Source organism: Hyla sarda, chromosome 11 (assembly GCF_029499605.1).
Source record: "Hyla sarda isolate aHylSar1 chromosome 11, aHylSar1.hap1, whole genome shotgun sequence".
NCBI classification, from domain to species: Eukaryota; Metazoa; Chordata; class Amphibia; order Anura; family Hylidae; genus Hyla; species Hyla sarda.
The window spans coordinates 61,541,983-61,563,894 of record NC_079199.1 but is presented as its reverse complement, the minus strand read 5'-3'; the positions used below and the strand labels follow the sequence as shown (position 1 = coordinate 61,563,894).

At 42.8% G+C, this 21,912-nt stretch overlaps 1 protein-coding gene across 9 annotated transcripts in view; it reads right to left on the bottom strand.

The window, feature by feature from the left end:
- Positions 1 to 21,912, bottom strand: part of RYR3 (ryanodine receptor 3) — a 991,818-nt gene that overhangs the window by 663,273 nt on the left and 306,633 nt on the right. For all 9 annotated transcript variants that reach the window (XM_056545312.1, XM_056545313.1, XM_056545314.1 and 6 more), the window contains 2 exons: positions 19,109 to 19,283; positions 1,266 to 1,474 (listed from right to left, as the gene is read on the bottom strand). In XM_056545312.1, coding sequence (XP_056401287.1) covers positions 1,266 to 1,474; positions 19,109 to 19,283 — 384 coding nt within the window. The remainder of the gene's footprint in view (positions 1 to 1,265; positions 1,475 to 19,108; positions 19,284 to 21,912) is intronic.

The following is a 21,912-nucleotide window of genomic DNA, read 5'->3' as shown; positions in this document are numbered from 1 at the left end:
TGCTGTCACAGGCGCTCAGAACATGAAGATTTGATGAGAAAGCTTAAAGGGGTATTCCAGGAATTTTTTTTATTTGACTATGTTACAGGGGCTGTAAAGTTAGTGTAGTTCATAATATAGTGTCTGTACCTGTGTGTAACGGGTTTCTCACAATTCTTCTGTGATTTTCACCCCACTATTTTTTTTTTTAAATGACTGTTGTCTCAGATTTTTCCCAGCTTGCAATGCGGCCGAGACCTGACTCACTAGTCAGCTGAGGACAATGAACCTGTCTGCTTCAGTGGATGGAGCGATCGCTTGGTGGGAGAGAGATCAACTGGAACTAATGCAACAGCTGTAGGCACCCTGATTGAAAACCACAGGTCTTTTGTTTGAACGGGTGGGGTGGCTGATGTGTGGGAGGGAGGAAAATGGAATTGTGGGATTTGTAGTAAAAAAAAAGAAAAGTCAAACAGGAAAAACAAGTTCACAAAAAGCTAGCCACAGTGTTATGGTAATCTCATAACATAGCCATTGAGTCCGAAGACAAGCGCAGATCCTTCCTAAGCATATTCATTACTGTCTGCCAGGTACGTACTAAAATCACCTTATGGTGGATAACTCCTTTATTTTACCCTATATAACATGGTGTCAACAAAGATAGATTTAAATCTGATGACAGGTTTATTTTAAAGAAGACCTTTGACCTCTATAGAAAATAAAACTGCACTTTCATAATTCATTGGCGCTGCAGCTCTATTTTTCTACTCCCTCCTGTTCCCTAGCTATAACTGCTGTTAATTGTGACCACTGCTTCGTTCTCAATGGGGAGTGCAGAGGTCACTGCCCCCTTGGTTATCCAGGCCCTCATTAACATGTCAGGCGTCAAAACTAACAATGCTAATAGCTAGGGAACAAAATGACTTAAAAAAAATAAAACATATGCCCGAATCTATGGAGCAGTGGCTTTACATGAATCATCCAGTGCAAGTTTTTTGAAAAGGTCCCAGGTCCTTTAAAAGTTAGAATGTGAGTCTTAGTCTTTGGGTGGAAGATATAGTGCTCCAAAAAAAGTACAGTATTATTGTTTCAGAAATTTGCAAAAGTCCTCTGGGCCTGTAATGAAATTTCTTTTTGACATCTATGGAAAACTGCAGGGGTAGGAACAGATAAGAAATGGCTTCAAAGAATTTTTACAGCAAAACATTATGGAAACTAATATCAGGAAGAGGATGAATGTTATCATATTTTAAAGTAATGAGAAGAGTGAGAGCGAATGCAGTTACCTCAATGTGAGAATGATCTTTTGGCACGTTGACAAAAGTCGGTAAGCGCTTGCTGAACCACATGGCTACGTCTCTGTTTGTGTTCACAGCAAATGGTTGGAAGCCCTCCTGTAGGCCACACATTGTGTAGTACTTAAATGTGCTGGCATCTCTACCAAAGTTCATGCGACCAATCTGAGACAACCCCAGGGAGCAGACTGGGACAAAACCTGCAGAACACATGTACAGGAAATAAACTCTGGGTGGAATGAAGAGTGGGCAGATGGCAAGCTCTCCAGGTCAAATCCTTTAACAATCTGTTTCCAGAAACTAAAGTCAAGCTAGTGTAAAATACAATGCAGAGCGCTGTGGAAAACATGATTTCTCATTGGTTGATTATATGTCAAAAATTCATAAAATTTGATATATACATTTATATTACATGACTGTCAAATAATAAAAAATGATGATGTCAAAATCATTACTAGGGTCATTATTACTGTATGTTGTATACTTTATTTTGTTATACAAAAATTGCCTATTTGAATCACTCCCTGAAATAAAAGAAAAATAATATGCAGAAAGCTTTAAAGTACTAGAATACCAAATAAAGCTAATTTATTTTGAGCTGAACATGCCAGTATCTGAGTCATAATAGGAATTCACTGGTGGCCAAGGATGAATTAGCGATATCCATTAAAGAATGCAGTATTATCCAACAATGCCAACTTTCATCTCCCAGCAGTAATTTATCTATTGGCGTCTGATGAAATGCAGAAGTGCAAAGACAAAACCATTGCGGCTCCAGAATGTAAATATGCACAAATCTTTGTTGTTGGATGTGAGTAATGTTAACCCTGGCAGAAGTAAGCAAGAAAATACTTTAATGATGTTTATGAGACCACAAATTCTTAAAATGACTTGGACCATTCATGGATCTTTTTTTTTATTTTTTATTAAAGGGGTATTCAAAGCAAAAACTTTTTTATATACATCAACTGGCTCCAGAAAGTTAAACAGATTTGTAAATTACTTCTATTAAAAAATCTTAATCCTTTCAGTACTTATGAGCGTCTGAAGTTAAGGTTGTTCTTTTCTGTCTAAGTGCTCTCTGATGACACCTGTCTCAGGAAATGCCCAGTTTAGAAGAGGTTTGCTATGGGGATTTGCTACTAAACTGGGTGTTTCCCGAGACAGGTGTCATTAGAGAGGACTTAGACAGAAAAGAACAGAAGCTCATAAGTACTGAAAGGATTAAGATTTTTTAATAGAAGTAATTTACAAATCTGTTTAACTTTCTGGAGCCAGTTGATATATAAAAAAAAGTTTTTTCCTGGATAACCCCTTTAACTTTTATATCCTCTCTTATTTTTTCAGGAGTTGTTTTCTTTATTGAAAATTTAAGAGCTTTTGTAATATGGTTGTTTAATTTTTTTTGAATATTTATCAGTAAAAACATATAAAAAGTTATTGGATCTTACAGTGCCCATTTAAGGACATTGGCCTTGAGGATACTGCTAATTTTAATTTTGCGTTTTTCATGTTTTCCTCCTTGCCTTTTAAAAGGCATCTAACTCTTATTTTTCAATCCACATACCTATATGAGGGCTTGTTTTGGTGTGACCAATTGTACTTTGTATGGTCTTTAATTTTACCATAAAATGTTTGGGTAACTAAATTTTTTTTATTTGTGATGGGATATTAACCTCTTAAGGACTGAGCCCTTTTTCACCTTAAGGACTCAGCCCTTTTTTTGCACATCTGACCACTGTCACTTTATGCATTAATAACTCTGGGATGCTTTTACCGATTATTCTGATTCAGAGATTGTTTTTTCGTGACATATTCTACTTTATGATAGTAGTAAATTTTCATCGTTACTTCCATCCTTTCTTGGTGAAAAATCCCCAAATTTCATGAAAATTTTGCATTTTTCTAACTTTGAAACTCTCTGCTTGTAAGGAAAATGTATATTGCAAATAAATTATATATTGATCCACATATATAATATGTCTACTTTATATCTGCATCATGAAGTTGACATGTTTTTACTTTTGGAAGACATCAGAGGGCTTCAAAGTACAGCAGCAATTTTCTAATTTTCCACAAAAGTTTCAAAATCGGAATTATTAAGGGACCAGTTCAATTTTGAAGTGGATTTGAGGGGTCTTCTTATTAGATATACCCCATAAATGACCCCATTATAAAAACTGCACTCCCAAAGTATTCAAAATGACATTCAGAAAGTGTGTTCACCCTTTAGGTGTTTCACAGGAATAGCTGCATGGTAAAGGAGAATATTCTACATTTTTTTGTAGACCCAGTTTTTGAAATTTTACAAGGGGTAAAAGGAGAAAAAGCCCCCCAAAATTTGTAACCCAATTTCTCTCGAGTAAGGAAATACCTCATATGTGGATGTCAAGTGCTCTCTGGGTGCACTACAAAGCTCAGAAGGGAAGGAGCGACAATGGGATTTTGGAGAGTGAGTTTTTCTGAAATGGTTTTTGGGGGGTATGTCACATTTAGGAAGCCCCTATGGTGCCAGAACAGCAAAAAAAAAAAAAACACATGGCATACTATTTTGTAAACTACACCCCTCAAGGAATGTAACAAGGCATACAGTGAGCCTTAACACCCCACAGGTGAAAACCAGCAGAAAACCCTCTACATTGCATACTATTTTGGAAACTAAACCCCCCAAGGAACGTAACAAGGGGTCCGCTGAGCCTTAACACCCCACAGGTGTTTGACGACTTTTCGTTAAAGTCAGATGTGTAAATGAATTTATTCATTTTTTTCACTAAAATGCTGGTTTTCCCCCAAAGTTTACATTTTTACAAGGGGTTATAGGAGAAAATGCCCCCCAAAATTTGTAACCCCATTTCTTCTGAGTATGGAAATACGCCATGTGTGGACATCAAGTGCTCTGCTGGCGCACTACAATGCTCAGAAGAGAAGAAGTCACATTTGGCTTTTGGAAAGCAAATTTTGCTGAAATTGTTTTTTGGGGGCATGTCTCATTTAGGAAGCACCTATGGTGCCAGAACAGCAAAAAAAAAACAAAAAAAAAAAAACACATGGCATACTATTTTGTTAACTACACCCCTCAAGGAATGTAACAAGGCATACAGTGAGCCTTAACACCCCACAGGTGCTTGACAAATTTCTCTTAAATTTGGACGTAAAAATGAAAAATTAGATTTTTTTCACTAAAATGCTGGTGTTACCCCAAATTTTTCATTTTCATAAGGGCTAATTTTAGTAAAAACTGTTACGCCTAGCGCTCCGGGTCCCCGCTCCTCCCCGGAGCGCGTACGGCGTCTCTCTCTCCGCAGCGCCCCGGTCGGTCCCGCTGACAGGGAGCGCTGCACTGTCATGGCCGTCGGGGATGCGATTCGCACAGCGGGACGCGCCCGCTCGCGAATCGCATCCCAGGTCACTTACCCGTTCCCGTCCCCTGCTGTCATGTGCTGGCGCGCGCGGCTCCGCTCTCTAGGGCGCGCGCGCGCCAGCTCCCTGAGACTTAAAGGGCCAGTGCACCAATGATTGGTGCCTGGCCCAATTAGCTTAATTGGCTTCCATCTGCTCCCTGCCTTTATCTGACCTCCTCCCATGCACTTCCTTGCCGGATCTTGTTGCCTTGTGCCAGTGAAAGCGTTTTGTGTGTCCTAAGCCTGTGTACCAGTACTACTGCTATCCACCCTGACTACGAACCTTGCCGCCTGCCCCCGACCTTCTGCTACGTCCGACCTTGCTTCTGTCTACTCCCTTGTACCGCGCCTATCTTCAGCAGCCAGAGAGGTTGAGCCGTTGCTAGTGGATACGACCTGGTCACTACCGCCGCAGCAAGTCCATTCCGCTTTGCGGCGGGCTCTGGTGAAAACCAGTAGTGACTTAGAACCGGTCCACTAGCACGGTCCACGCCAATCCCTCTCTGGCACAGAGGATCCACCTCCTGCCAGCCGGCATCGTGACAAAAACCTCACAAAATTTGTAACCCCATTTCTTCTGAGTATAGAAATACCCCATATGTGTATGTAAAGTGCTCTGCGGGCGAACTACAATGCTCAGAAGAGGAGGAGCGCCATTGAGCGTTTGGTGAGAGAATTTGGTTGGAATAGAAGTGGGAGGCCATGTGTGTTTACAAAACCCCCCGTGGTGCCAGAACAGTGGAGCCCCCCCACATGTGACCCCATTTTGGAAACTATACCCCTCACAGAATTTAATAAGGGGTGCAGTGAACATTTACACCCCACTGGCGTTTGACAGATCTTGGGAACAGTGGGCTGTGCAAATGAAAAATAAAATGCTTCATTTTCACGGACCACTGTTCCAAAAATCTGTCAGACACCTGTGGGGTGTAAATGCTCACTGCACCCCTTATTACATTACGTGAGGGGTGTAGTTTCCAAAATTTGTCAAACACCTGTGGGGTGTTAAGGCTCACTATACCCTTTGTTACATTCTGTGAGGGGTGTAGTTTCTAAAATGGGGTCACATGTGGGTTTTTATTGTTTTGAAAATTAAAAGTATGGGGCATGTTAGTGCACTAACATGCTGGTGTAGACCCCAGCTTTACCTTTTCATACGGGGTAAAATGAGAAAAAGCCCCACAAAATTTGTAACGCAATTTCTCTCGAGTACTGAGACACCCCATATGTGGCCCTAAACTGTTTCCTTGAAATACGACAGTGCTCCGAAGCGAGAGAGCTCCATGCGCATTTGAGGACTAAATTGGGGATTTGAATCTGCCACAAAAATACCCTACACTGCCATTCAGGGTGTCTCCAGCTGTTGCAAAACTCCCATCATGCCTTGACAGTCAGTGGCTGATCGGCAATACTGTGAGTTGTTGTTTTTCAACAGCTGGAGGCTCCGTTTTGGAAACAGTGCCGTACAAGTGAGTTTATAGTGAGTTTGAGCTGGGAGTTTGAGCTGCGGCGGAAAATTTGCCGCATTTCAAACTTGCAGCAGAACTCGCTGTAAACCCACCCGTGTGAATGTACCCTGTACATTCACATGGGGGGGGGGGGGGGGCAAACCTCCAGCTGTTGCAAAACTACAACTCCAAGCATGCGCTGACAGACCATACATGCTGGGAGTTGTAGTTATGCAACAGCTGGAGGCACATTGGTTGCAAAACACAGAGTTTGTTACTTAATTCAGTGTTTCGCAACCAGTGGGCCTCCAGCTGTTGCAAAACTCCCAGCATGTACAGTCTCTCAGTGCATGCTGGGAGTTGTATTTTTGCAACAGCTGGAGGCACACTGCTTGCAAAACACTGAGTTAGGTAACAAACTCTGCTTCACAACCAATGTGTCTCCAGCTGTTGCAAAACTGCAACAATCAGCATTCATTGACAGCCGAAGGGCATGCTGAGAGTTGTAGTTTTGCAACAGCTGGAGGCACACTGCTACAACTCCCAGCATACCCTTTGGTAGTCTGTGCATGCTGGGAGTTGTAGTTATTCAACAGCTGAATGCACTTTTTCAAAGAACAAAAGTGCCTCCAGCTGTTGCATAACTACAACCCCCAGCATGCACACACTACCAACAGGTATGCTGGGAGTTGTAGTTGGAACTCCAGCTGTTGCAAGACTACAACTCCCAGCATGCCCTTTGGCTTTGCATGCCGAGAGTTGTTGCCTTACCTCATGCTGTATCCTGCCCAAGTCGCCGCCGCTGCTGCAGACGCTCCTGCTGCTCCTGTCACCGCCACCGATCCAGAGGGGACCCCCGCCGGACCAGGGCAAGGTAGGAGACCCAAGCTGGTGCCGATCTCCGCTCCGATCGCCGTCCCCAGCAGGTCCGTGATTGATCGGTCATTCTGACCGATCAATCACGTGATCGCAAGGCGGCATCCGTGCCACCTCACTCCTGCTGAGTAAGGGTGAATGGGGCTGTCTCGAACAGCCCCATTCACCCTTTTTTTCCGGGTCACCAGTGACCCAATTGACCCGGAATAACCGCAAATCGCACGTCTGAATTGACGCGCGATTTGCGGCGATCGCCGACATGGAGGGACCTCAGGACCCCCTGGGCGATATGCCGGGATGCCTGCTGAACGATATCAGCATGCTTCCCGGTCCGGTCCCTGCCCGGCGAGCGGCAGGGGCAGGAAGAATGCAGGGCGTATTTATACACCCTGAGTCCTTAAGGACTCGGAAATGGGGGCGTATGCATACGCCCTGCGTCCTTAAGGGGTTAAAAAGAAAACAGCAATTTTGCAGCTTTGTGAATTTAGTTTTTATGAAGTTCACTTTACGGTAAAACTGATATGTTCTATTTCTACTGTGGGTTAATGAGATTAACACAGTACAATTGTTTACATGCTTTCCTATTATTGTACTGCTTTTTTTTTTTTTTTCCCTATTCTGACCCCTTTTAAAATCTTATTTTTAAAACTTTTTAAAAAAAAAGTAGGGGGCACATTACTGTTCAGTACTATAAATTGGCATATCCCTGATCAGTAATATCGGTAATCCACTCGTAAAGTCTGCCAAAAGTCAGCAGAGCAGCAAGGAATATATATAAGGAGAGCCCCGGCTACCATCTTGACTCATACTCCCGCGACTGTGTGGTGGGTAGTCCGATGAGTCTCACATAGCCCCTCTAATGTCATCTAAAGGTTAAATCAGTGTGATCGCTGATTTCTGCCATTAGCAGCAGGTCTCCAGCTGCTGATAACAGCAGCCATCTTTACCCAACCACTGCATTGGGAGATGCAGTGATTGGGGAACCCTGCAGCATACATGTATGTCTAATTCCCCCGGTCTTCTCTCTACTTTCTGCTTCCAGTAATTGGCTTAGCAATCAGGTCCTGCAATAAGCACTTGTCATGGAAGGTGAAAGAAGATAGAAGACCATGGGACCGGATGCAGAAGAACAGAAACATGGCTAGGTAAGCTATACTGGATCATTTAACACAAAGCTATTTATCAATCTGCTTAGTTCCTTCGGTTCTGTTCAGGCACCCTGGCATTTTGAACATTTTAGTCACGTCCCCTCCATTCATGTCTCTGGAAGGTGGTGTGATGAGCGACCACAACTTTTAAATTTTTCAAGGGGTTTTATATAATTTTACAAAATTTTTATTTTTATTTTACACTTTTTAAGTCCTTATAGGGGACTTTTATCTGCAATCATTAGAATACATCCACTGTATAATGCTATGCCTATGGCATAGCATTGCATAGTGAGATCGACAATCTACTGATATAGCCTGGCTAAGCCAAGATACATCATTGGATCAGCGGCAGGAGGCAGGTAAGGGGACCCTCCTCCACCATTTTAGGTCACCAAATCCCTGCGATCCAGTGAGCTACCAGCAACTTTCATTTTCACTTTAGATGCTGTGATCAGCATTGATCACGGGGTCTAGAGGGTTAAATGCCAAGCAGCATTAGCATTGCTACTGGTAGTAGCTGACACTCACTGCTCTGAAGCGAGCACAGCTCCTGCACTTGCTTTAAAACAGCTTAAAGTAGTTATCCGGGAAAAAACTTTTATTTCATATCAACTGGCGCCAGAAAGTTAAACAGATTTGTATATTACTTCTATTAAAAAATCTTAATCCTTTCAGTACTTAAGAGCTGCTGAAGTTGAGTTGTTCTTTTCTGTCCAAGTGCTCTTTGATAACACCTGTCTCGGGAACTGTCCAGAGTAGAAGCAAATCCCCATAGCAAACCTTCTACTCTGTGCAGTTCCCGAGACAAGCAGAGATGTCAGCAGAGAGAACTGTTGCCAGACAGAAAAGAACAACTCAACTTCAGCAGCTGATAATTATTGGAAAGATTAAGATTTTTAATAGAAGTAATTTACAAATCTGTTTAACTTTCTGGAGCCAGTTGATATATATAAAAAAAAAAAAAAAAGGTCTTTCCTGGAATACCCCTTTAAGGCATCAGGGCGTACAGGTTCTTAAATACCAGGACACAAGGGCTTACCTGTACGTCCGATGTCCTGAATGGGTTAAGTCCTGTGAAAATCTCTCCTTGTATACAATGCATAACTAGGCTCTCAGCATTAAGTAACACAAGATTCAATTAAACTTTCAGCATTTGAAGGGAAACTGACAGCAGAGTCACACGCACTAACCTGAACATACAGATAGATAGTGGGTAATAAAAATCGGTGCAGCCATTCAGAAGATATTAACTGCACTGGAGGCAGCTTCTGCTGTATGTACAAAGCTTTTTCCTGTCCACTCTGGTCGATAAACCTGCCCTCTCCGGCTAATAACCCCACCCATTTCTCAAACATGCTGAGGAAGAGCGGATGAATATCCCAGTGCAGTTAAAGGGATACTCCACCCCAAGACATCTTTACCCCTATCCAAAGGTTAGGGGATAAGATGTCTGATCGTGTGGTTCTGCTGCTGGGACCCTTGTGATCTCTGTGCAGCACCAGGCATTCTTTTATACACTGGGAGTGGGTGGTGGGGTTGTGATGTCATGGCCACGCTTCTTGTGACATAACACCACGCCTCCTCAATGCAAGTCTAAGGGAGGGGGCTTGACGGCCATCACACTCCCTCCCATAGACTTAAATTGAGGGGGCGGGACGTCACAAGGGCATGACCGTGACGTAACGACCCCGCTGCCCGCTCCAAGCATTCAGAACAAAATTTTATGAACACTGTGGCAGCGGAGTACCCCTTTAAGAAGTAAATAGCATATTAGCAACAATGTAGAAGAAAAAGAGAAAAAACACTGAGCGCCACATAGGGTGATATCATCCATATAAGCAATTCCAATATCCACTAAAGTTGGAGTGCTCACCTGAGCAAGTTGTGGAAACAGCCACAACACTAGACCAAGCAGTAAAATCCCACTCCGGGGAAATAATGACAAGAGGTGCAGCGTGGATGTGCAATGCTAGCAAAGGTACCAAGCCGACCAGGATGAAATGGATAAACTGTAGCTGAAAAAATGACTTCCAATCGAGCAGACACTCCAATAAAGGTGGTAGCAGATAAAGATGTACAATGAAACTTTATTGTCCAATTATAAGCGCTTTTGTAAACTGACCATTCCCTTCCTCAGATAGGCGGACTACAACTGACATCATGTTCACAAACCATTAAATACAACTGTACAGGAAATGGATAACATCTGGTGCCCGCCTCTTCATCAACACCAGGCTCCACCTGTGGTCAAATTATGCGGTCCAGATCACGTGAGGTTCCCATGTCATGTGATCTAAATGGAACGCAAGTGTAAAGTCAATGGACCGAAAATAGAAAAAGACCTGTGGGGCTTGTGGTAGTAAGAATCATGCAGACTACATACACTGTACTAGAGCAGTGAACCGCTTCGGCAGAATACATATAGGTCTCACATCTATGTGGTGTAACAACAAATCAGAGCACCAAAGGTTCCAGTGGATGTAGTCTGCTGCATATCTTATTTATAAAAACAGGAATATAATAAATACTATATATATATATATATATATATATATATATATATAAAATGTCAGCAGTGATATCAAAAATACATATAAAAACACATATAAAATATATATTAAAGGGGTATTCTGGGCAAAAACATGTTAGCCCCTATCCAGGGGGAGCTGCGTCTCCAGTTTCGGAAACCTCCGGGACTGGGGATGTGTTGTCACGCCACGCCCCCTCCATTCATGTCTATGGGAGGGGGCGTGACAGCCATGGGAGGGGGCGTGACTGACATTTGAGCGGTGATTATTCATCCTTATTCTGAGGCTACATGAAGTCCGTCCAATATACTGTAATCTACATGGACACTCTAACATATCTATAACAAAGGAAGATCCTATAGCTGGATAACTTTAAGCCATTAGGGGTGGGACTATTTCACTTTTTAATTTACTTGGGGCTACAATATTTATAATAGTTCTAGCTCTACCATAAATAACTCTGGGTTTGGAAGGGGGTTCCTGTTTTAAAAATGGGTTATTCATTAAAATATGCCATTATGCCAATAACCTTATTATGAGATGTATTATAGGTGGTAATAAAATGACAATTGTACCCAGCATGATTTTCCTGTTTTTTTCTTCTTTTTTTGACACTAAGCATTCCATTTGCGTGGAAGCTCTAACCCGTTCCTTTGCCGCTTGCACAACTTTCTTCAGATATCCTTTTTCTCTAAATCTATCTGACCTTATTCTACTCTGGTGGTCAAAGTCGGACAAGTTGGTACAATTGCATCTCAGCCTCCGAAATTGACCATATGGAACATTAGTCTTCCATTTACAATGATGTGCACTATTGAAATTTAAAAGACTGTTACAGTCAATGGACTTAAAAATGTTTTAGTAATTATTCTGTTCCCTTCGTTCCACAAAATGAGATGTAGGTATTCAATGCTTTCTGCAGATGTATTATACGTGAAAGTAAGGCCCCAATCATTATTGTTCAAATAATTAATAAAATGATTAAGGGTTTCTAGAGTACCATCCCAAATGACCAAAAGGTCATCTATATACCTTTTGAAAAATGTCATATTGGGGGACCAACCATGGAGGGAACTAATATAGTGGGCCTCAAAATCCCCCATATATAAGTTAGTATAAGACGGCGCGAAGCGCGTCCTCATGGCGGCCCCCCGTTCTTGTAAGTAACTTTTACAGTCAAAATGAAACGTGTTGTGCGTGAGTATATACTCAATAGCTCTCGAGATAAATCTGTTCTGAGCTAAAGGCATATAAGTGTCAGACTGTAGATAGTTCTCTACATAAGCAATTCCCTTATTATGTGGAATGTTTCTGTAGAGCACTGACACATCTAAAGTAATCCAGCGATAATTAGGTTGCCATTGGAAATCCTGTAAAATGGTGATCAAACTGGGAGTGTCTTTTAGGTAAGGCAAATTAATAATATTTTGTAATTGTAAGTCTAAATAGTGTGAAAGGCTAGCTGTAAGTGAATTCACACCCGCTATAATGGGGCACCCAGAGTGCTTTTCACATATTTATGCACTTTCGGGAGGTGGTAATAAGATGGTAAGGTGGATTTTTTTACTCTAACCTTAAGGTATTCCCTTTCTTTTTTAGTTAGGACACCTTCCATATAAGCATCCTCAACTAGCTTTTCAAACTCAATAGTATAAGACAGAGTGGGATCACGTGCAAGGGTAACATAATACTCAGTATCCGATAAAATGCGGTGAGCTTCAAGAATATAGTCGTATCTATTCATCACGACTATCCCCTTTCTCAGCGTTCTTAATAATAATGGACCGAATTTCTGCTAGAGTATTAAGGGCAGTTTTTTCAGACAAGGTAAGATTATGAAAAACAGATACAGAAGAATTGATGTGGGGAAACTCAGAGGAAACTAGACCAAAAAATTCTTCTAAGTATGGTCCACAGGACTGTAGTGGAAAAAACTTGGACTTCGGTCTTACTTCAGTGGTGTTGGGGGTGGATCTACTGGAATAGCTAATTCTACATTAGTCTCACTAGTAGTTGGATTAGGTTGTATTCTATTTTTCTCTTTAATATGAAAGAAACGCTTTATGGTGAGTTCCCGAATAAAATCGGTCCACAAACAGTGAAAATCCATCGAATTTGGAGGAAGGGCAAAACGATAGGCCCTTGCTCAGTACACTCACTTCAGCTTCACTAAGCTGGTGAGTCGAGAGGTTAAATATCTTCATTGTCGGTTCTTTTGGGGAGAGGGACCTAGTTGCCTTGGGGGAAGCTCTAAACAAGAGACCGATGTGGATGGGATGGATTGGTTGATGGAAGAGGGTGGTTATATATAGTAACCAAAGAATCATCCAGCTCAGTAGAGGAATTCAAAGTGACATTAAAGAGGTATTCCAGGAATTATTTTATTTGACTATGCTACAGGGGCTGTAAAGTTCTTGTAGTTCATAATATAGTGTCTGTACCTGTGATGGTGGTCTTACAATTCTCATGTGATTTTCACCCCAATATTTATTTTTAACAGCATACAAAATTACTGTTGTCTCAGATTTTTCCCAGCTTGCATGCGGCCGAGACCTGACTCACTAGTCAGCTGATGACAGGGAGCCTGTTTGCTTCAATCGGTGGAGTGATCGCTTGGAGGGAGAGAGATCAATCTGCAACTAATGCAACAGCTGTAGGAACCCTGATTGGAAACCATTGAATGGATGCAGCTCATTTATGTTTCAATGGGTTGGGTGGCTGATGTATGGGAGGGAGCAAAATGGAATTATGGGTTTTGTAGGCAAAAAAGCCCTCACATCATACATATACAAATGCCGGCTCACCGCTATAAATGACAAGTAAGCTATTAGGAGCAGCAGCGCAAGCCTCCCTGCACTGCTTTACTTGTCATTCATAGCGGTGAGCCGGCATTTTTATATGTATTATGTGAGGGTCAGACATACCGTATATACTCGAGTATAAGCCGGCCCGAGTATAAGCCGAGACCCCTAATTTCAACCCAAAATCCCAGGAAAAGTTATTGACTCGAGTATAAGCCTAGGGTGGGAAATACATCATCCCCCCCTGTCATCATCCAGACCCTCATCATCATCACCTGTCATCATCCCCTTGTCATCATCCCACACATCCCCCCTTCATCATCCCCTTGTCATCATCCCACACATCCCCCCTTCATCATCCCCTTGTCATCATCCCACACATCCCCCCTTCATCATCCCCTTGTCATCATCCCCACCCCCCTTCATCATCCCCTTGTCATCATCCCCACCCCCCTTCATCATCCCCTTGTCATCATCCCCACCCCCTTCATCATCCCCTTGTCATCATCCCCACCCCCCTTCATCATCCCCTTGTCATCATCCCCCCCTTCATCATCCCCTTGTCATCATCCCACACACCCCCCTTCATCATCCCACACACCCCCCTTCATCATCCCACACACCCCCTTCATCATCCCACACCCCCCTTCATCATCCCACACACCCCCCCCTTTCATCATCCCACCCCCTCCCCTTCATCATCCTCTTCTCATCATCCGCCCTCAGTGGTCTTCAACCTGCGGACCTCCACAGGTTTCAAAACTACAACTCCCAGCAAGCCCGGGCAGCCATCGGCTGTCCGGGCTTGCTGGGAGTTGTAGTTTTGAAACCTCCGGAGGTCCACAGGTTGAAAACCACTGCGGCCTTCGACATCATCCAGCCCCCTCTCACCCCCCTTTAGTTCTGTACAGTACTCACCTCCGCTCGGCGCTGGTCCGGTCCTGCAGGGCTGTCCGGAGAGGAGGTGGTCCGGTGGGATAGTAGTTCCGGGCTGCTATCTTCACCGGGGGCGCCTCTTCTCCGCGCTTCCGGTCCGGAATAGAGGCGTTGCCTGGACGATGACGCAGAAGTACGTTGGCAATGAACGTACCTCTGCGTCGTTGTCAAGGCAACGTGACTATTCTGGGGCCGGGCCCGAAGCGCTTAGAAGAGGTGAAGATAGCAGCCCGGAACCACTATCCCACCGGACCACCTCCTCTCCAGACAGTCCTGCAGCACCGGACCAGCGCCGAGCGGAGGTGAGTACTGTACAGAACTAAAGGGGGTGAGAGGGGGCTGGATGATGTCGAAGGCCGCAGTGGTCTTCAACCTGCGGACCTCCGGAGGTCTCAAAACTACAACTCCCAGCAAGCCCGGACAGCCGATGGCTGCCCGGGCTTGCTGGGAGTTGTAGTTTTGAAACCTCTGGAGGTCCGCAGGTTGAAGACCACTGCGGGTGGAGAGTTCACTCGAGTATAAGCCGAGTGCTGAAAAACTCGGCTTATACTCGAGTATATACGGTATATCCATATGTCTGACCCCCACAGCATGATATGCAGCTGTTTCCCGCTATGAATGACAAACTCTTAGCAGCATGAGCAGGCAGCAGCCTTCCGCTCCTCAGCTAATAGAGTTTTCATTCATTGGCAGCCAGGGGATATGCGCAGCGGGGGTCAGTATATGAGCAGCGGGGGTCAGTATAGATATATAATAGTGCTGGGGGGACAGTACATTTATTCAAGCACAGCGGGCACTAAGTTTGATATAGCACAGCAGGGGGAAAGATATATAGAAACGCTAGAGGGGCCAGATATATACCCCCCCCCCAGCGATTCTATACATCTTTGCCCACCACAGCGCTTCTATATTAAAACCCTGCCAGGAGCCCTGATTGGCTCCTCGGTCCCGGCCATTCAGGGCTTCTGGTGGGAAATTTAAAAATGAAAGTTTACTGTACATTGCAGGGGAGAAACATGCCGCCCGCTCCCCTGCTTAATAACATCTGATCGGATCGGGTCTCAGAAGTGAGACCCGGTGCGATCAATCCCTCAGCCCCTCTACTACTACCCCCAACATGGAACAGACCCTGTTCCATGATGGAGGGGGTAGTACAAGCACTAATGTAGTCAGAATTCGCAGAGACTTTTTTCTTTCGCACAGAATACATTTTGTACGACAGAAAAAAAACCTGCGACAGAAAGAAAGGGAAATTGGGCGGTAGATTAGTAAATAGCATCAGAAAAAAAAGGAGTAAAGGACTTGCAAAAACACAAACCGACACTCCGCTCTTAGTAAATGAGGGCCAATGTGCGTATGTGTGTGTGTGTGTTCCAGCATCACGTCCAAACGGCTAAAGATATTAACATGAAACTTGGCACACATGTTACTTATATGTCAACAACAAACATAGGATAGGTGATTTAACCCTTACTCATCCCTATTTGCCAGGGGCGGGGCTTATGTTTAAAGTCCCATACAAGTCAATGGGAAATATATGTTACTGCATAACTTCCAAACGGCTGGACATATTTAGATAATACTTGGTCACATGTTACTTATATGTCCACTTAAAATATAGGATTGTTAATTTAACCCTTAACTACCCCCATTTGTGAGGGTCGTGGTTTTTGTTTAAAGTCCCATGTAAATCAATGGGAAATGTATGTTCCCACATAACCTCCGTATGGCTGGGGATATTTCAATACCTGGTACACGTATTATGGGTCGGGATAGGAGGTCGGGATAGGAGGTCAGGATAGGAGGACGGGATATGTGGATGGTATAGGAGGTCAGGATAGGAGGACCGGGATAGGAGGAACGGGATAGGAGGACGGGATAGGAGGTCGGGATAGAAGGTCGGGATAGGAGGTCGGGATAAGAGGACGGGATAGGAGGACGGATTGGGAGGATGGGATAGGAGGACGGGATAGGAGGTCGAGATAGGAGGTTGAGAAAGGAGGTCAAGATAGGAGGTTGGGATAGATGGACTGGATAGGAGGTCGTGATAGGAGGACGAGATAGGAGGACGAGATATGAGGACGGGATAGGAGGTCGGGATAGGAGGACGGGATAGGAGGTCGGGATAGGAGGTCGAGATAGGAGGTTGGGATAGATGGACTGGATAGGAGGTAGGGATAGGAGGTAGGGATAGGAGGTCGAGATAGGAGGACGGGATAGGAGGACGGGATAGGAGGTCGAGATAGGAGGTCGGGATAGGAGGTCGGGATAAGAGGACGGGATAGGAGGACGGATTGGGAGGATGGGATAGGAGGACGGGATAGGAGGTCGAGATAGGAGGTTGAGAAAGGAGGTCAAGATAGGAGGTTGGGATAGATGGACTGGATAGGAGGTCGTGATAGGAGGACGAGATAGGAGGACGAGATATGAGGACGGGATAGGAGGTCGGGATAGGAGGACGGGATAGGAGGTCGGGATAGGAGGTCGAGATAGGAGGTTGGGATAGATGGACTGGATAGGAGGTAGGGATAGGAGGTCAGGATAGGAGGTCGAGATGGGAGGACGGGATAGGAGGTCAGGATAGGAGGATGGGATAGGAGGTTGGGATATGAGGACAGGATGTGAGGATGGGATATGAGGTCGAGATAGGATGACGGGATAGGAGGTCAGGATAGGAGGTCGAGATAGGAGGACGGGATAGGAGGTCGAGATAGGAGGTTGAGATAAGAGGTCGAGATATGAGGATGGGATATGAGGACGGGATAGGTGGACGGGATAGGTGGACAGGATAGGAGGACGGGATAGGAGGTCGGGATAGGAGGTCAAGATAGGAGGATGGGATAGGAGTACGAGATAGGAGGTTGGGAAAGGAGGTCGGGATAGGAGGTCGAGATAGGAGGTCGAGATAGGAGGACGGGATAGGAGGATGGGATAGGAGGACGGGATAGGAGGTATCCCAGTGATAATGATGAGGCGGGCACCAGCTGTGATCCATTTCCTGTATACTTATATACAAACTTGTATTTAATGGTTTGTGAACATGATGTCAGTTGTAGTCCGCCTATGTGAGGAAGGGAACGGTCAGTTCCCAAAAGCGCTTATAATTGGACAATAAAGTTTCATCGTACATCTTTATCTGCTACCGTTTATCCATATTAACAACAATATGAATATCTCCTGAATGGCTGAACAGATTTTCATCTGGAAGAAACATTTAAATCAGCATCACCCACACTCAACCACATCTACCAGCATGATCTACCTGTATATTCAGGTTAGTGCAGGTGACCGTGCTGTCATTTTCTCTTCAATTGACCAGAGATATAACAACTAAACATGGGTTCCTTCTTCATAATGACCAGTAGCAATAGAAACAATGTGACCATTTGAAGGTATATTATCACCCTTCAAAGTGCCATAAGGGATGTTAATACATTTACATTTATAAGCTGAATTATAAATTAAAAATGCTTCACATTTCTTGTGTGTTTGAGTACTGATATTCTTGGATTACATTTAGGGATTATTTGATTTTTAAAACAAATAAAAATGCTACTACAGTATTTATATTCCTCACATTTTTATAGAAATCACTAATCCCCCTCACATCTAGGACTCCTATAAGAATTGAGGTAAGTCTCCTATGCTGTTGGTACATTGAGATTATCATACTGTTTGGGGTCTGCATTTTTAGCCTCTAGGTTTGCATACAAAAACATCTAAAAATTTCATAATTTTTTTGTAATTTTTGAAACATTATTTGAGCAGTCAATGGCAGTAAAATTACAGCTATACCTTAATATTAAAGGGGAATTATCAGCTGTTTATCCACAGAGTTCAGTGGAGTGCGAAAAACTGCTGTTTTTGATCTGTTGTTTGCAATATAAACCATCTATTTTGGTACTTTTTCTGCACAAAACATTGACGAAAAGGGTTTGTGTAAACTAAGCTTTATGGGGGGGAATTTATCATTGGTTTTGCCCTGGTTTTGTGGTGTGCATTTGTCTCACAGTTTGTCTCAGTTGCTGTTTTGAGACTTTTCATGTTGATATCATGCCGTGGTCAGGAATTTATGATGTGTGACTTTTCAGTTTGTCGCATCTTTTGTCGCAACTGCGCTAACTTAGGCGCATATCTACACCACCCCTAACTTTGCTTACAGAACTGACTGTGGACCGCATTTTTAAAAAGTTGCACATTTTGTCGCACAGAATAAAAAAATTGCACAAAACGTCGCAGAGGAATCACCATACAAAGTGGTGTGCTAATGTAAGAAATGTGATCAGCACCAGATTTATCACTTGCCCTGCTCCATGTAATAAATCTGGTGCAGGTGCACAGTTTCCACCACATGAATTAATGGGGTAAAAAGACGTTCACCCTCACCACTCTTGATGAATTCCCCTTATGTATGTATATATGTTTAGTATGAAATGTAGCAGGACGTGCAGAGAAAATTGTCTAAACCAAACATCTCGCATAAGAGCAAATGTGAGGTTCTGTATCTGAATCCAACTAAGAACACAATCTACATTAAGTTTAAATGTTCTCCAAGTGTTTGTGTGGCATTCCTATGGATACTCCTGTTTCTTCCAACACGCCAAAAACACACTGATTGCCAATGTCATGACTAATTGGTTGTCCATAACAATGGCCCTAACAAAGCCTAATGCTTTATGTTTTTAAGTCTTACCATTCTCAATTTCAAAGTCAGCAAACGCCAGCTCAGAGCCTTGATTTGTGATGAGAAGTTCTCCATTTAAAGTGAAAATCATTGATTTATCATCCAAGTTAATCAGGCATCCCACCACATCTCCAGGCTGCCAGTTCCGGCCAAAGAAAGAGCTACCCATGTTCCAACATTGTGCCTGTTAACAGATGAACATTAGTGTCTTCATGATCATACTGTATGTTGTATAAACTTTACTTACCAATGTACAAAGCATGTCAAAGTGAACTAATGTTATAATATGTTGAATGAAAACTGTGTCATAAAAATTGAATAATGAAATTGGCTATATAATTTAAAAAAAATCAGAAATTATGGAGCTAGACAAAGGTTGGTAATTACGTGATTTCTATTCTTACAGAAATATTGGTATGTCTCTATGATATTGCAGCAGCCATTTTCTCTGTGGCAAAAGTGATAACACCAATAGAGATGAGCGAATTTTTGAAAAATTTGATTTGGCTGATTCAAATTTTCCAAAAAAAATTGGTTCGGGTCTAATTTATTTGCGGTGAATCTCTATTAAAAACGGCTATTTCTGGCCTACAGAGAGCCTCAATAGGGGTGTAGAACATTTTGCTTTGTCCTAACACGCATAGGGAGTGTGCTGTGTTAGTGAAATAATACCATAGGGCCTCAGTATTGAAAAGAATACATAATTTTTTTTTATTTAACCCCTTAAGGACTCAGCCCATTTTGGCCTTAAGGACTCAGACAATTTAATTTTTACGTTTTCATTTTTTCCTCCTCGCCTTCTAAAAATCATAACTCTTTTATATTTTCATCCACAGACTAGTATGAGGGCTTGTTTTTTGCGCGACCAGTTGTCCTTTGTAATGACATAACTCATTATATCATAAAATGTATGACGCAACCAAAAAACACTATTTTTGTGGGGAAATGAAAACGAAAAACGCAATTTTGCTAATTTTGGAAGGTTTCGCTTTCACGCCGTACAATTAATGGTAAAAATGACATGTGTTCTTTATTCTGAGGGTCAATACGATTAAAATGATACCCATTATTACATACTTTTATATTATTGTTGCGCTTAAAAAAAATCACAAACTTTTTAACCAAATTAGTACGTTTATAATCCCTTTATTTTGATGACCTATAACTTTTTTATTTTTCCGTATAAGCGGCGGTATGGGGGCTCATTTTTTGCGCCATGATCTGTACTTTTTTTTGATACCACATTTGCATATAAAAAACTTTTAATACATTTTTTATAATTTTTTTTAAATAAAATGTATTAAAAAAGTAGGAATTTTGAACTTTTTTTTTTTTCGTTCACGCCGTTAACCGTACGGGATTATTAACATTTTATTTTAATAGTTCGGACATTTACGCACGCGGCGATACCAAATATGTCTATAAAAAATTTTTTTTACGCTTTTTGGGGGTAAAATAGGAAAAAATGGACGTTTTACTTTTTTATTGGGGGAGGGGATTTTTCACTTTTTTTTAACTTTTACTTTTAAATTTTTTTACATTTTTTTTTACACTTGAATAGTCCCCATAGGGGACTATTCATAGCAATACCATGATTGCTAATACTGATCTGTTCTATGTATAGGACATAGAACAGATCAGTGTTATCGGTCATCTTCTGCTCTGGTCTGCTCGATCTCAGACCAGAGCAGGAGACGCCGGGAGCCGGACGAAGGAAGGAGAGGGGACCTCCGTGCGGCGTTATGAATGATCGGATCCCCGCAGCAGCGCTGCGGGCGATCCGATCATTCATTCAAATCGCGCACTGCCGCAGATGCCGGGATCTGTATTGATCCCGGCACCTGAGGGGTTAATGGCGGACGCCCGCGAGATCAGCAGCCGGGATCAGCCGCGCATGACACAGGCATCACTCCGATGCCCGCGGTTATGCTTAGGACATAAATGTACGTCCTGGTGCGTTAAGTACCACCGCACCAGGACGTACATTTACGTCCTGGGTCCTTAAGGGGTTAAAGGGGTATTCCAGGCAAAAACTTTTTTTTATATATCAACTGGCTCCGGAAAGTTAAACAGATTTGTAAATTACTTCTATTAAAAAATCTTAATCCTTCCAATAGTTATTAGCTTCTGAATTTGAGTTGCTGTTTTCTGTCTGCTTTCTGATGACTTACATCCCGGGAGCTGTCCAGCTCCTATGGGGATATTCTCCCATCATGCACAGCCTCCGGGACGTGACATCATCATTGAGCAGTTAGACAGAAAACTTCAGAAGCTAATAACTATTGGAAGGATTAAGATTTTTTAATAGAAGTCATTTACAAATCTGTTTAACTTTCCGGAGCCAGTTGATATATATAAAAAAAAGTTTTTGCCTGGAATACCCCTTTAAGATTTATATTAGATTCCCAAGTTTGATGTCCCGATGTTTACTTTGAACTAATACTGTATGACCACAAAACCCAAACTAACAAGTCCCATGGCAGCACAATGACAGAGCCTAGAGGTGGCAGCAGCATAAGGAAACCGTAATCCGGAAGAATGACACAGGTTGGAGTTGGCGGCAGCAAGAAGAGACCATGGGGCTTCACAATCCCTAAGATTAAAAGATAACTTTTCAAATTTAAATTGAAGATTTATGGTAGCTAGTGCTACTATAACATTTTTAAGTAATGTCCCAGGCTCTGCAGCATCAGTAAACTATATAGTGGCTGAATGACACAGCCTGGAGCTTGTGGCAGCATGAGGAGACAATAGGGCTTCACAAACCCTATGATTAAAAGATACATTTTACAATTTTAATTGAAGATTTATGG